Source organism: Ptychodera flava, chromosome 17, assembly GCF_041260155.1.
Source record: "Ptychodera flava strain L36383 chromosome 17, AS_Pfla_20210202, whole genome shotgun sequence".
NCBI classification, from domain to species: domain Eukaryota; kingdom Metazoa; phylum Hemichordata; class Enteropneusta; family Ptychoderidae; genus Ptychodera; species Ptychodera flava.
Window position 1 is genome coordinate 37,381,711 of NC_091944.1, and position 17,320 is coordinate 37,399,030.

Genomic DNA, 17,320 nt, shown 5'->3' on the forward strand with positions numbered 1-17,320 from the left:
TGTAATAATTTGACCAGTTATAGCTTAAGTTAATACTGAGGTTGTGCACCTGTTAAAGTCCTGTGAGCCATACGATAGCAGATTAATAAACACTTCATCTTATAAAATTTTATTAAAGTCCTTATTTACACCTTTAACAAGAAAAAAATTACACTTCATATACTTCAAGTGAAGTTATTGGTAAATTGACAAGTTTGATGCTACTTTGTTGAAAATTGCAAAAAGCTAACAGGTGTTACTGAGTAATGCAACCGCTGCAGGGTGCATAAGCTTCAGCCAGTACTTTTCATCATTCTAATTTTATAAATAGTTTGTAGCAAATCAAACAGTACACAATAACGGCTGACTTGCCATTTTCACTATTAATAAGGTTACCGTTTTGATTGTTCAGAATGCCAACCATGAAGGGTTTGCAGCCCCAGTAAAAGTTTTTACAAACAGAAAAGGGTGACTAGCCTGAATTCTCTTTGCAAACTATTACAGTCAGAGTTGCCTAATTAATTTGCTCCTCTAGCAAGAGAGACCTGTGGCACAATGCAAAAGCAGGTGCATATCATGCGACCTGGTAGTCCAGTACCGTTTCTTCGGTTATTATATATGCCACGCTTTTTCGAAGGTAAAGCACTCTGTAAACAAGGAAAGATCCTAAACCTGTGACCTGGAAACTTAAGCCAAACACGGCACAAGTTCTTGAGAGAATGAAGTTGTTTTCCTAAATTTGCCAATTTTTCATGTGTATAGAATTACACAAAGCATCTATGCATGTAGCATGCCATACTTAGAGCAGATCACAATAACGATTGTGTAGATTTCACAACAGTAGCACCAGGACATGTAATCTAAGGCCATACATAAGTGAGGTAGGTACATAGTTAAAAGAATGACCAGAACTAACGAATCTAGTTACATTTTAAAGGAATATGAGTTCTTTCCAGCAGAACATGCCACATTTATCCAAACTATGCATAGAATAGTTCAAATTAACATAAGAAAATGCACTTGAGTGATGGTGATGTACGAGCCCTATGGTATGTTGCATTGCCACAACAATGGTGTATGCACATATTAAATTTGTGAGTGACTGTACTTCTAAAGGTGTGAACTGTAAGAGGTGATGCAACCACTTTGGATTCCAATATTTACTTTGGTAAATTAAGAACAAGTATTATAGTCTTCTTTTAATACTGTATATACTGCTAGAGGTTCCCAGTAATATATTTTGAGGGAAGCTAAACTCAAAATCTGTTAGTTTTTGTCTCTCGCATGCAGTGGTCTTCCTTTTTTCCTTTGGTCAACTGAACAGTCTGTCATGAATTTGTTTCACATCGCACATTTCTCATAAAGCATCATGCATAAGGAGACCCTACATTTCATATTCCCTGGGATGGAAAGGTGGTCCTGAGGGAAAAATCATATTTCGGGCATGCAGAGGGCGCGCGTCTCACACCAACGTCATTTATTCACTAGCTTAGGGGGAAAAATTTAATTATCAATGGCGAGTTAAGCAGACTACCTGATTCAACATGGCGGCTGAAGTGAGCGAGAAAAGCGGAAAGTCCAATAAACCCCTCACACAAGAACAGATTATCGGAGGGTTCAACATGCTTCGCCAGGAGCAGAGGCAGATGGCAACGAAGATTGCCGAGCTAGAAACAGAACAGAACGAACACAAGTAAGACATTTGAACAATTCTTAGGTTTATGCGGTACATGTTGCCACAGTCCCTGGCACCGTGGTTGGACCATGCGTCGTTTGACAGCCAGTTACCATGGACAAGTGCTGACACGGTTTCTCCTTTATTTTGTTACCGTGGTGCAGACGGGGGATGCTGGAAAAGGAGAGCTCCATGAGTTCACATAGATATTTTCCCCGAATGTACCAACATCATGTCGTAGGGGCTGTGAAAAGGAGTAACTGATGCCACCTGATGACACTGACCTGAGAAACCTTGTTGAAATCGAATTTACTCCATCGCCCTGTGATGTCCACACACGGCGCCCCTCTAAAGCACTATGCATGAGGCATGGACGTACCAAGTCCATGCATAAAAGTAGGAGAAGTAGCCCCTCGTATCTCCTTGATAGTGTTTCGTTTTCAAGCAAGGAGACACGGATGCAGTTGGGAAAAAATTCTCTTAACATCTGCCAACAAGTTGCCCTTACCCACATCAAATCACAGGCTCTTGGAATGTTCAGTACAGCATGGAGGTAGTAGGACTACTACCTCCATGAGTACAGTAACATAGGAAGGGGCAAGGTATGACATAATTTTGTCCCGTGGGGCTGTAAAACCAACAAAATCGACGTATCTTTGTGCATATGGCTAAATAGCTTTTTCTTTTGACACCTGCTGGTCTTGATTTTAGTCATATTTTGACAACATACCTGTTTACACACACTCCACTGTGTTTATGTAGTAATGTATATGCAACAGCTATAAGAGAGGGTTTTGAGCCAAAATTGTGATCCTACAGTACTTCGTACATTAAAGTCACGGTGCAAGATGACTGAATTTAAGATTAGTATTTACTCCGCCTAATCAAACATCGCCCGGTTTCCGTGTTACACTTGTTTTATCACTGTCTTCACAAATTTACTCCAACCATTAAGCACCTTTGGTGTATCGTACGTTTAAGATACTGATTACCAAACGTTCGGTATTGACTATCAAGAATTGAGCAACACAAGAAAGCACTCAATCTTGAGAAAGCATTTTTTATATCACCTAAATTGCACTCTGCTTACTAGGTTAGTTCTTCAGATGGAAAGTCTGTATCGTCTAATCTAAAAGTAACACTTGAAAGTAAGGTATCAATAATGATCCAGTGAAGAATATTTAAACACGAAAAAATAAAAACGCAATAACTTTTCCGTTCTCTACGGCACTCTAGCAATCCAACAAATAATGTTGATTAGCACTCAGCTCCATTTTGATTCTTACAAATTATCACAAATATAACCATGGCATTGGATTGACATGAAATAACATACTAATTTTAGGCAGCATAAACCAATACTCTTAATATTAATTTCATGCAAATATTTTCTGTAATACTTCCTCATTTGGTCATAGCACGGACCTACTCCTGTAGTCAATTGCTGAGTGTAAGCAGAAAGGAGCCCAGCACTGATTGGATATGTTTACATCACCATCTTGGTTACCAGTAGATTTTAGACACACCTTGAGATTCACGCTGTGGTTTACACAAACATTTAATTGAGAGATTTTCAATGCAAAAGCGAACAAAAAAATTGACAAAAAGTAGGTGTAAAGCATGTCAGACTTTAAAAGTAAGTGCTATTATCAAGTGTTGATTTATTTACGATGATGACAACGTTTGTCTTTGTGACTTTTTATCAAAACAAAGTCAAAAAGCTAGATTTTCTGAAGTTCTCTCTGTGTGTTGCTCGGCATGTTGCATGACGCAATGAGCGTTGCTGCTATCTTGCTCTCTTTTATTTGCTGCCCGCTGCTATAAGTGGCATATAGTTTTCAGGGCAGACACTACTCAACCGTAAACATCATACTGCATGTGAATAGAGAAATAACGAGCGACGCGCTGACCATTAATGTTTATTTGTGGGCAAGGGCGAGAGGAAAGCCAAAACTTAACGGGCGAGGCTTGCCGAGCCCGTTAATTTGGCTTTCCTCTCGCCCTTGCCCACAAATAAACGTTAATGGTCAGAGCGGAGTCTGTTATTTCCATTATATTATCAGCGAACCCAAGAAAACCGTCAAAATTTCCGAAAATTTCAGGAGCGAACGACAACTGGGCCCCAGAAACTCAGCAATACGCAACGCACTGTCACGCGCGCTGTAAAAAATTGGCAAATCTGGAGATGTTTTCAGAAAAAAGTATCTCAACTTGACCTACAAGTGCTCCATTTTATTTTGTGATTGATTATGATTTACGTTTGAGCTGTAAAGTTACGATACTTTGAGTTATTAATCTTATTATTCATATTCACGGGCATGTAAACAAACCATTACTGTGTATTTGTGGTCAGTCACGTGGTTCAGCTCGTCCAATCAAAATGCGACAGGCAGGGCATGGTAATATAATGGTGATCCACAGGGCAAAGTTGTGCCATACCTTCCTTTTTATTCTGCACATACCACATTGGACACTGTACAATTGTAGCCCAGATAGCCACACAGGGGATAGGGAAGAAAGTAAAGTTTGAAAGAAGCTATCACCTCTAAGGGCAAGTCATTGTGAGAAATGGTTAATAAAAGGTGCCGGTACATTCTTTTTCACCAAAGCAAATGTGCTCTGAAGGAACGCAAGGGCCCAATATCACCATACTGTCATTATATGTGTGTATGTCTGTTTTCCATGTGTCTTTCAATAGACCTAATTTGTGTATTTCATTACTCTGTATACTCAGAAACTAGTGAATCAAATGTGACCTGTGAAGTGGAGTTAGGTATAGCTTTGTTGATCTTGACTTAGAAGAAAGTTGTAGTTTTGATAGCACACTTAAATCAACTTTTCTAATTTGAAAAAATCTCCATCTTACCACCGTCCCTCCACCCATGTGGAGGGACGGTGATCTTAAAACCACAGCTATCTTCGAGAACAGAGTGGAAACCTTTAATTATCACAGGCATATTTTGGGTGCTATAGAGAGGCTGACCCCCCCCCCCCCCCCCCCAGGCTTTTCATGCATCCTTCTTCATTACTTTTCCATGTTAGAGGTTTTATTTGTATTTGTAACATTGCAAGGAATTTGGGTAACTTTACTTGGAAGGAAAGTGCATTTTGTTTTGTCATTGTGATGCTTGCCTATGTAGGAAGGTCTTTTCCAACCAGTTAACCAGGGTTTGCAAAGGCCACCATTATTCTCAGGTACAGGAGTGAAAATGTCTGCTAATATTCCAAGAAATCACACTGAATTCCTGTTTTTATATACACTTTGATGTACCAGTCAAAAAACAATTGAAATACCATTTGTAAACAGAAGAGGAAGAAAAAGTTAGGATCAAGGGGGACCAGGGAGACTCAGAAGATGTGGTTGTAAATATCCTCTCCCAACCATCACAATGTCAAATGTTAGATGGCTTCAAAAAGAGATGGATGAGACACAGCATTTGTCAGATTCGGTGGTGATTGTAGATGTAGTAATTTATTAGTCCCCACGGACACCGTCCGGGGGGACTTATAGGTTTGGTCATGTCCGTGCGTCCGTCCGTGCGTCTGTGGCGTGAGTGCGTCGTCCGTTCACGCAGATATCTCAGAGACGCCTGGAGCGATTTCGTTCAAACTTGGTACAAGGATAGTACCCTACCTCATACAGATGCACGTCGATTTGTTTCACAATGCAATCAAATTTGGCCGTGTTAGAGGACTTTTTAGTTTTCACCTCCATAGACTCCCATGTATAAGGCAGTGTCCATAGACTCCCATGTATAAGGCAGTCCATAGACTCCCATGTATAAGGCAGTCCATAGACTCCCATGTATAAGGCAGTCCATAGACTCCCATGTATAAGGAAGCAGGGTTCGTACGCTCCTGGAAAGTCCTGGAAAGTCCTGGAATTTAAAACCCCTCCTGAAAACTTTTTGAAACTTCTGGAAAATCAAAATTTACTCCTGAAAACTCCTGGAAAATTGCTAGTTACGATCGCACATAGTCAAGAACGGCCTGATCGTAAGGGCGAACGTCAAACAGTATAATTGTCGAACGTCAAAATTGCAAAAATGCGAAAAGATGTTTTGCGACAGGTGGGGAGCCCTCCCGAGACAAAATTTGGAAAGCGTAGTAGTGTTTCTTATAATGTCGTAAAGGGGTATCCTTGTACTAGCGTGGGCGAGACCATGTTGTGTATTGCGTTATCCCATTTGCACGCACGTACAGTGACATCGAAGTATGCATGAGTAGGTTGTGGAGGGACCGTGTTGAAATTTAAAGCTTGTTCGGGTCACCAGTCACAGCAATGCCTCCTGCAAAGTGTTTATTCAGCGATCATTGGTTGAAACAGCCCGAGTACGTAGGATGGCTTGAGCGGGCGCAAGATAAATTCGCAGCAAGATGCAAACTTTGTGAAAAGACTTTCGATGTATCGGAAAGCCTAGCACTGCATATGATGCTTCGTGTTCCCGTGGCTTGCCATTCGGCACATTCATGCGAGATATTGCCGCCCTTTGTGCCCTTCACCGTGCATCACCAGCAAACTTATGGTTTTGGACGTCATGCGAACAGTTCTGTTTTGCAGTCTGTGAGCGGTTGAGTGATTCGGGTAGGCATAGATTGGAATTGAGTTGATTTCGGCCGAAAGTAGTTAGAAAAGTAGTTTTTCGTGTGCGGTCCAAATTGGGACCGCATGTCTATGGACCTCAGCAGGGCTGTAGTGGGAGGCTTTATAATGCAGGGAACACATAGCATCATACTCGGTAACTCGGGGCTATGAAAAGCCATGCTATAGCTACAGGAGCAAAACATCGAGCTCTGGTAGGAAAAAAACAGGAGCAAGTAAATAAAAAGTTAATGATTTCTTTGCCCGATCTTCATCAATGTAAAGTCATCGACTAATTCTAAGCCTTCCCTGAGTTTATCTTTCCTGACACCACACTCGCAACTCGCAACTGCACAGTAAGTGAGGCTACCCACAATCCCTTGATTTGTTCACTCAGACATTTTTTGCTAAAGGCTTTTTTAATGTTCCAAAATTATTGATTATGTTTAAAATTCAAGAGTAAATTGAATGAGAAGTCGATGTTTGGAGGTGCTAAAAATTGCACACTTGTCAAGATAAAGTTATCAGCAACTAAGATGGTCTCGTCATACCACCTGTCAGACATGCAAATTTCCTTTGTTACGAACATTAAAAAAAATCAATGCTCTTTCTTTTGCCAACACAGATGCAACTTATTCCCTCAGTTTCCTGGAAAATATTGTGTATGGCTGTCAAAAATCTATGTCGACAAAATTACAAAATTGCTATCTCCTCCGAGGAAAAGTGGTTGATTATCTCATTATTCACAGTGAGAAATCAGAAAATTATGATGATCAGAACTATGTTGCCAGAATTTTGAAATATGGACCGAGTTGTTCTGTGTACAGAAGAAATTTGCTTCAGTTCAGTGAGTGATCTCCATGTGTACAGATCATGGAGAATTGTGGGTAGCCTCACTTACTGTGAACTGTCTCAATCGTCAGCGATGTTATTCAAGATGTCGTCACCGTCAAAACCTGTCAACTCGTCATTGACTGCATTTGTCAGCAAAATGATGTCTTATGGGCTGAAGTTTTGTGGACAATGAAAACATTAGAAACAATTAGTGTATGCTTCTTATTAAAATTGCAAGCTTTATTGTGCAAACACTCCTGGAAAATGGCATTTTTCAACCACAAATACTCCTGGAAAATGGCAAAAAAACTCCTGGAAAGTCCTGGAATTTTGATTTACTTGAAGTGTATGAACCCGAGGAAGTCCATAGACTCCCATGTATAATGCAGTCCATAGACTCCCATGTATAAGGCAGTCCATAGACTCCCATGTATAAGGAAGTCCATAGACTCCCATGTATAAGGCAGTCCATAGACTCCCATGTATAAGGCAGTCCATAGACTCCCATGTATAAGGCCAAGAAAAATAAAAATTTAGTTTCTCATCGTATTCATATTGCAAAAAGGATGCAGTGGTCAACACAGTTTTTAGTCCCCACAGATAAAGTCCAGGGGGCTCATAGATTGGGTCATGTCAGTCCATGAGTCCATCCATGTGAGTCCATCTGTTCACGCAGATATCTCAGACACTTTGACAAAATGTCATGTGACCTTGGTGACCTTTGACCTCAAATATACATATTTGTCCATAACTCAGTAACCACAAGTGGTAAACCTTTCATATATGGTATGATGGGACACCCTATGATGCCACATATTGTACCTCATTAATTATGTGCATATCTAATTTTGAGCGAGCCAATAGAGCTAGAGGTCTGATTTTTGGTATATATGGATAACTTAGCAATACAATTTTTTTGACAAAATGTCACGTGACCTTGGTGACCTTTGACCTCAAATATACATATTTGTCCATAACTCAGTAACCACAAGTACTACACTCTTCATATTTGGTATGATGGGACACCTTATGACGCCACATATTGTTCCTCATTAATTATGTGCATATCTAATTTTGAGCGAGCCAATAGAGCTAGAGGTCTGATTTTTGGTATATAGGGATAACTTAGCAATACAATTTTTTTGACAAAATGTCATGTGACCTCGGTGACCTTTGATCTCAAATATACATATTTGTCCATAACTCAGTAACCACAAGTGCTACACGGTGTACACCCTTCATATTTGGTATGATGGGACACCTTATGACGGCACATATTGTTCTCAATTAATTATGCACATATCTAATTTTGAGCGAGCCAATAGAGCTAGAGGTCTGATTTTTGGTATATAGGGATAACTTAGCAATACAAATTTTTTGACAAAATGTCATGTGACCTCGGTGACTTTGACCTCAAATATACATATTTGTCCATAACTCAGTAACCACAAGTGCCACACCCTTCATATTTGGTATGATGGGACACCTTATGACGGCACATATTGTTCCCAATTAATTATGCACATATCTAATTTTGAGCGAGCCAATAGAGCTAGAGGTCTGATTTTGGTATATAGGGATAACTTAGCAATAAAATTTTTTTGACAAAATGTCATGTGACCTTGGTGACCTTTGACCTCAAATATACATATTTTTCCATAACTCAGTAACCACAAGTGGTACACCCTTCATATTTGGTATGATTGGACACCTTATGACGGCATATGTTGTTCCTAATTAATTATGCGCATATCTAATTTTGAGCGAGCCAATAGAGCTAGAGGTCTGATTTTTGGTATATAGGGATAACTTAGCAATACAATTTGTTTGACAAAATGTTACGTGACCTCGGTGACCTTTGACCTCAAATATACATATTTGTCCATAACTCAGGAACCACAAGTGCTACACCCTTCATATTGTGTATGATGGGACACCTTATGATGCCATATATTGTACCTCGTGAATTATGTGCATATCTAATTTTGAACAAGCCAATAGAGGTAAATGTATGATTTTTAGTATATAGGGATAGACTATAGGATAGAAATTTTTTGACAAAATGTCATGTGACCTCGATAACCTTTTACCTAAAATACACGATTATGTCAATAAATAAGTAACCACAAGTGCTATGTCCTTTATATTTGTAGGATGGGAGACCTTATGACAACATATGCTTTACCTTGTTAATTATTCCCATATATAATTGTGGGCAAGCCAATAGAGCTAGAGGTCTGAATTTTGGCATATATGGATTAATTAGCAATACAATGGTTTTTTTTTCAAAATGTCATGTGACCTTGATGACCTTTGACCTTGAATATGCATATATATGCATAACTCAGCAACCACAAGTTCTTTACGCTTCAATTTGATAGGATAATAGACCTTAAGATGTCACATCTTGTACCTCATTTATTATGCACATATGTATTTCTTGGCTGGCCAATACAGCTAGAGGTCTGATCTTTTTTCCCGATTTAGAACCATAACTTAGACATGCCTCTTGTTTCAAATTGGGAACAATGACATAGACCTATGTGTCCATAGATCTGAACATATACACTCCAGTGATACTTCTTATGACCTCATTTCCCTGCCCCATCAAGACTAATACTCCTATTACAAGTGGGGACTATGTCATTGTCAATGACTTGTTGATATTATGTTTTTGTGACACATTTTGCAACAGGTGGTCAACTCAGTTATACATAACAAACACATTTTGATATTGCTTTTGAAATTGATCACAACCACATTTGTGATTGTAATCATCACAAGGTTTCATAGGTAGATACAGTGAGTTAATCCCAAGTAGTTAGTTTCATGGTGAACTTGAACTTAAACGATACTTGGTAATGATCTAAACAGTTTACGGACCATGTTATTTGAAGCCCTTTATTGTGAAATAAGTTTCTTTAGTTTTGAAACATCTGAATTCTGTGTGAATGGAACAAACACTGACCAGACTTTCTACTTGTTTAATTCAGGGCTGTGGTGGAGACACTAAAGGAAGTGGATGGTGACAGAAGATGTTTTCGTCTGATTGGTGGTGTTCTTGTAGAAAGAACAGTCAAAGAAATTTTACCAGCTCTTGAATTAAACAGGCAAAAGGTATGTATACATCAAAATGTATAATCAATACATAATCATGAAAAGTTGTATTGTTGTGAAGTATAGTGTAGCATAGTATAATAAAATGTATAGTATAGTATAGTATAGTATAGTGTAGTATAGTATAGTGTAGTGTACCGTTAGTACAGTGTAATATAGTGCAGAATAGTATTGTATAGTATAGTGTAGTATTGTACAGTCTAGTCAGGGTTTTCAGTGTAATGCAACACACCAAGCACTGACAAAATAAACAGCTCAGAGTTGACTGAACAAAACAAAAGTTATTTTTGCATGAATGACATTTGTTTTTATGAATTTGATGAATTACAAACTGTCGGAGAACTTTGCAATTAATTTTTGTCTCATTCATCTTTTTAAAAATAAAATTGCTTGATCAGATTTTTCTTCAGAAAACAGATTACCAGCTTCTGTAATTTTTGCAATCCACAAAGGATATGTATTTTAGTGCATTTACAGTATGCACTATATGGTTTACCATAGATTGACCCCTCTGTTGCCTGCAATCACCCCCATATTTTCAGCCCAGAGCATTTATCTATCCCTGCTCTTACACCATCTTGGCAGAATACTGACAACTGAAAACTGATTTCTTTCAGATTGGTGAACTGATAGAAACTGTAAATGAGCAACTTGTGAAAAAAGCAAAAGAAATAAATGATTACAGAGAAAAATACAATATAAAAATAAGAAGTGAGCTGCCAGCTGAGGAAGACCAAGAGAAGAAAGATAAACCAGTATCGCAGGGAGTCTTAGTTGGCAAGGATTCATAGTTCATGTCTCTAATTTCTTCATAAGACTTTTAGCAAAGTAAATATTTCAGTTCATCAAATGCAAGAAAGGAATTACTGAGGAAAAGCCAATTTCATCATTTTATCATGTGATCCTTGAGTGTAAAAAATGTAGAGAAAACATAGTGATATGTAGCTTAAAAATTAATGTTAATGTCCTGTCTTTAGCTTGGTATCCAGAACCTTGTGTATTATCTTTTTTGTATGTTTTGTTATCTTACTTTATAGTACACAAGTCAACGGTCAAATATATCCATAGTATGCTCCTCTGAAAAGTGACTGTAAGGATGTCATCTTTTGATGATATCAAGAATGTGCAGATGAGATAATGATAAGTGATTTAGCTGTTTGAATGTTGTATGATGTTCCTATGTAATTTACTTATCACATCATATGCCCCCATATCACTCTATCCTGGTGACATTTATCATAAAATATCAGCTGTGATTTTTTTACAGTAAATGTCACAATTTTTTGTGTTCCCAGACTACACTTGCACACAAACAAGGTAAACAAAATCACCGATGCTTGACCTATGATGTGATGTTGGTGACATAAAAATTTAAAGGCCTGTGCAGACCAAACATATTGTGGGTAGCTAAATACAGTAATAGTGTGTTGAATCTTGTAATGTCATCCTGTGGAATTACCATTGAAGTTCTAGCCATTTTTTATACCAACTTTCGCAAATACCTTTCGGTTTGAGTAGAGCACAGTTTGCCTTCACATGCATAAAGCCTGAATAAATGTAGAGCCTCCATATTAAAGTTTTTTTCAGCTGTTATTAAAACTACGGTCATGGGCATATGATAAATTGGTCCGTTACCCAATATCACCTGTTCCTTGTGTCGTATCAACATTTATTATGCTGTGTCAGACACTTAACTTCATCTCGTGCCTGCCGCATCACAAATAACCCTCATGTTTATGCTATACAAGAACTTGCAATATTTGTAATAACGTCTAAGTATTGAATATGGGTATTGTTCAGCACAAAGAGCCAATGTAAATGGTGTGATCAGGACTACACAGTGAAACTATGACGCTGATTTGCTAATCAAATAGTCACATAAGAACATCAGATAGCTCCCTGAACATACCATCTGCATTACCATATTAGGTATATTAAGTAGTCATGCATCAAATGTAACTTTATTTACTTTTTGTTTTCATGATTAAAAATGCAGGATTATAGTGATATACAACAGCAAACTAATAGTGATTTGTAAATTGCTTCTGAAAGCTTTTGTTAATATCATCATGTACATGTTATGCATATTGAGGTCTACATTCAGAAAACACTAACAATTTGTGAAATTTGCGGTAATGGTTTACAGAAGCTGACAATAACAACTGCATTCCTTTCAGTTTTGTTCGAATTTTCTTTTTATTAGTAAAGAAAATGTTGTTTAAACAATACCTGATTCAGTATTGGTTTGTTAGTCTTCCACATGCAACTCTTGTCATATATTGTATGGTTACTGGAAAATTTTGTAGGTTCCTTCAATTTCTATTAATGTCGCAAAGAGTTTCTGTTTCAGGACAGAAGTTTGTAAAATTTCATTCATATTTTATGTGCAATATATACGTATCTGCATTTGACCACCTCGAACATGAACACAAATTTCAAAATTTGACAAAACTCTTTACTTTCTGAATGGCTGCAAATGTTTGGCTTGTTTATTTATTATTTGTGTTGTGGTGTAAATGAAAATGGATGTTTAATCACAGTGTGTATAACTTTCCTCTTTTAAAGGTGCACATAATGCAAAATCAAAAATATACATGATATTATTTTAATGTTTTCTGCATCTTCAGTTTTCCCTTGGACAAATTGAAATTTGTAGGTTCATTTTAAGCCTTTGAGTGCCAAAGTCAATTTTTGTCGCCTTTGATAGAATATACCTCATTCATAGTTTTGCCAAAATTTTGATGGAAAACTATAGCCAATGAAATGTGATGTCTGTTTGGTCCAAAATTATCAAAAATATTACTGAAAAATTTTTACAAATTGGTAAAATGTTGCACTAAAATTTTGGTGGGAAAAATTACAGTTACTGTACTTAATGGGTCAAGAGAAGGGTGAACAATGCATGAAAAGATACACAAATGGTAGTGACATTTGAGCATAAGTAAACCCTTTTGGTAAATTTTGAAACCCAAGTGGCAAACGAAAGAAAATGTACCCCCGGTACTACCCTACACTAGCCAATTAGGGGTTCAGCAAGTTACCCTGCAAAGACCAATCACTCAATGATGTCAGCAGATAATTGATTTTAAAGACTATACTAATGGCAAATTCTGAACTTACTGAGACTCTTGAATGTTAACATGAACAATGGTGCCAAGAATCAGAGACCACGAATTTCACGATGACATTTCACCTTAAGGTGGGTGACTGAAGAAGTCAAAATATTGTGATTTTCCTTTACACATTGCAGATGTTGTATGGCTCAGTGAGTAGTTGAAAAATGAGGAAAAAGTAATTTTCCTGTGTTTTTGAGAAATATAATGAGGAAAAAAGGCTTAGCCTTTGATTTTGTGCAGTTCACATTCCTGCATGATAAATTTCAACCATCAATTAGATATGTAGGGTGCATACAAAGACACAAGTATTCTAAGATCTGTATTCTGTAATAGACTTTTCCCAGAAAATAACTTCTCACATGAAGTCTTCTGTGAATGTTTCAAGAAAATGACAATATTTAGACCTTGGTGGAAAATTAGCATCTTTGACAGGAAAATCCTCAGTAATCATTTAGAGTATTCCTTCTGCTTAATATGCAAATATCTTCTATCAAATACCAAAACACACATTTCCTATGATTTCATCATAATATGATTAAAATATGATAAACATGACAATCACTATTTCAAAATGTAGGAAGGGGATATGGAAGTTCTAGAGATTAGCAAGAATAGCCCATGCACCCTGCAAACACACCACCACTCACTGACAGTGGTGTTGCTCTATATCACTATACCTTGACAAGATCTTCATCAGTGATTTCATCAAGCTTTTCAAGTGCAAATAGATCAAACTGACTTGAGACAATATACAATGCAAGATCCCGAGGTACATGAATATTCCACATTGATTAAGAGTCATTAGCATGGAATTTTAATACCGAAACAATGCTCATTAAGGTAATCTGCATATTTGCATATTATTATACCTCGGATCTTGCACTGATAGTCAGGCGATGAGAGCTAAATGAACTTTCAGAATTTCAAAATCCACAAGGGTTTTATGTGCAGAATCTAGGCAGACAGCGTTTTGTCTCATGCTATAGCCAATCAAATGCTTAGGTTTTCGGTTTTAGCTTATCATTCACCAGTGTCACAGAAGTTTTAACCCAATCAATTGGTTGACTGAACGTCCTCACCATTATTGAATCATTTCCAAACAGCTGATCAGCTACATTAAGCTGTACTTACAGCCTCCTTAAGTTCTTGTAGATTATGAAAATTTAGCCCCAGTTCAGGACTGAATTTGACGGTCGTCTATTATCACAGAATTGAATAAAATCAAGTTGTGCAACCGTATTAATGATCACTAGTTTTTGAATATTACTTCATTATACCAGTAAACAAGCTTAATGTAGTGAATAATAAACATGATAACACAAAGACTAAGTACACAAACTGACAAACAAATACAGTCAAAAGAAAAATACATGAAAAATGACAGGAAACAAAAACTAACAAACTGACCGCAAAAAATTTGTGATAGATGTGTACAGTAGAGCAATTATGAAACTTAAGTTTAATGTTCATAATCACTCAGCCACTGGAATGGCCCTCCTTTCTCTGAACTCTCTTACAGGATCAAACAATAAATACTACTTACAGAACTTTGTTCAACTGTAACAAGGTTTGTACATTTTTTCAACCTTGGACTACCTGCATTAGACAAAAAAATAGCCATACAACAGGTTGCAGATTCTACTAAAATTCAGTGAAACACTGAGTTTAGTACATTGTGAACTGTTCAATGGAAGAACATCATGTAAACATCATCACCAAATAGCAAAGTTTTGTATGATGATTAGAATTCATGAGGAAACAAAAGATTGAGACTCCTTTGTACTCCACAAAACAAATGCAAGTGCCAGCAATAGAAATGTTTGTACATGGTTTAAGTCAAGTTTCAGGAAAGACGGAAGTAAAACACAGTATGCATTCTCATTTTCCTGTGAATTTCTTGATTGCGTATGGAACACCAATTTTTTATTTGTAATACACTCAGTGTGACAGTTTTTGGACGACCTCAGTTTATGGACATTTAATGACGTGCTGTTCGTTGTACTCACTTCGCTCCATATTGATAGCGTTTTACAAGTCATGTTACGCTGCTGTCCCGTTTTGAATAGTTACTTTTTTCGGTAGAAGCTATTTCGGGCAACAAACTTGGCGAAGTTAACAACACCGTACGATACAAGGTGTTGAATGCAACACACAGAGACATCCCATGTCCGATATCTAAGCGCTATACGCGTCGAAATATAGTTGCGTCGTCCATGGATTAAACATAACCAATTTATCACAAAATTTTTATAAAAAGTTTTCTAAACACATCGAAATTGAAAATTGGGGATTTGAAGTTTCAAACTATCAATATTTAGCCCCTATATAAATCACATTCAAAATACGACGTCCGATTACTGCGATAGCAGTCCGATTACTACGCACTCAACATGGGGTCAACAATTTGGCAATTTTTACCCCCTAAATATCACTTCCGTCATGTTAACAGTTTGAGAATAAATACAATAAAGTTTTGAAGGGTATGGTTATAAGATTTCATGCTGCTCATCATTTATGAAACAGCTTTGAGCGAAATTCACTACCTTGTCTGAAAACTGTCACACTGAGTGTAGCCAAAAAATTAGATTTATATCTATACGGTGCTTAATCTTTATGTTTTGCATTAAAACCTTGCACAGGCAGACAGCAAACAAAGTTTGGTACCTTGGTATCATCAATTTAACTTCTCTTTACATCCAAATTGACACAGTCATAAAAAATCACCAAGAATAGTCTATTCTTGTATCAAAACAACTGCAAATCATAATTTTGCTTGAGGTAATTTCATTGACTTGCAGGTGGAAATGCAGGCCGGAAAATGTATGTAATGTTAAACATCATTCTTGAAACTTTCACAAAAGCCTATATTTGAGGCCATTTCAAAAAATGTTTTAAAAAGTGACATCAACATTCTAAGTTCAAGAAAGTTGGCAAAATCATTTTATTTTTCACAAGGGAATTTTTGAAAAAAAAACCCGCTGACTTAATTGGCAGATTTTTCCAAGTACTTTTGAATGCCATTCTGTATCTTTATTAGCTCCGATGTCAGTGACGCGGAGCTTATCAAATAGGTTGATTTTCCTTCGTCGTCGTCGTCCGTCGTCGTCGTCCGTCGTCGTCCGTCAACAGTTGCCTTCTCCTCTGAAACTGCAAGTCCAATTGCTTTGAAATTTTATATGCACTTCACTTGGGTGACCTCACTTCAGTTTCTTCACTTGAAATCGTGGTGAATTTGTACATTTGTATTTTGGGGCAGTTTTTGTGTTTTTGGTAAAAAAATCTTCTCTGAAACCGCTTGTCCGATTGCTTTGAAATTTGATATGCAGTTTACATAGGGTGACTTCAGTTAGATTTGTTCAAATCGTGGTGAAATTTGCATATTTGTATTTTTAAGGCAATTTTTGTCATTTTTGGTAAAAAAATCTTTAAAAATCTTCTTCTTCAAAACTACCAGTCAGATAGCTTTGATATTTGGTACATAGGTCCCTAGGGATGATCTATTTCAGATTTGTTCAAATTGTGCAGAAATATGCAAATTTGCATTTTTAAGGCAATTTTTGCCATTTTTGGTCAAAAAATGTATTTTTCAAAAAGTACAGGTCTGATAGTTTTGAAATTCTGTATACAGGTTTCTATAGATGAACTAAGTAATATATATTTAATTTCTGATGAAATCTGTAATTTTGTATTTTTGGGGCAATTTTTGCCATTTTTGGTCAAAACATGTGTATTTCCAAAACTACTCATCTGATAGCTTTGCAATTTTGTATACACGTTCCTACAGATCACCTTAATGATATTTATTGAAATTATGAAGAAATCGGCAATTTTTGTCATTTTTGGTCAAAAAATGTATTTCTCAAAAAGTTCTGGTCTGATTGTTTGAAATTCGGTATACAGGTTCTATAGATGAACTAAGTAATATATTGAATTTCTGATGAAATCTGCTAATTTGTATTTTGGGGCAATTTTTTCCATTTTGGTCGAAAAATGTGTTTCTCAAAAAGTAGTGGTCTG

General features: G+C 37.0%; 1 protein-coding gene across 1 annotated transcript; it reads left to right on the plus strand.

Annotated features, from left to right (window-relative positions):
- The first annotated feature begins 1,477 nt into the window (after nucleotides 1–1,477).
- Nucleotides 1,478–12,413, plus strand: LOC139116247 (prefoldin subunit 2-like). Its single transcript, XM_070678837.1, has 3 exons — nucleotides 1,478–1,672; nucleotides 10,064–10,187; nucleotides 10,805–12,413. Exons 1-3 carry the CDS (start codon nucleotides 1,524–1,526, stop codon nucleotides 10,976–10,978), a joined length of 447 nt encoding a protein of 148 aa, XP_070534938.1. The 5' UTR covers nucleotides 1,478–1,523; the 3' UTR covers nucleotides 10,979–12,413.
- Nucleotides 12,414–17,320: the final 4,907 nt, after the last annotated feature.

What these genes read in the sequence shown, in the direction of transcription:
- LOC139116247 (XM_070678837.1), top strand. Translation starts at nt 1,524, where the DNA reads ATGGCGGCTGAAGTGAGCGAGAAAAGCGGAAAGTCCAATAAACCCCTC. An exon ending in ACAGAACAGAACGAACACAA is followed by an intron (nt 1,673 to 10,063) that starts GTAAGACATTTG and finishes TGTTTAATTCAG; the next exon opens with GGCTGTGGTGGAGACACTAA. An exon ending in TTGAATTAAACAGGCAAAAG is followed by an intron (nt 10,188 to 10,804) that starts GTATGTATACAT and finishes GATTTCTTTCAG; the next exon opens with ATTGGTGAACTGATAGAAAC.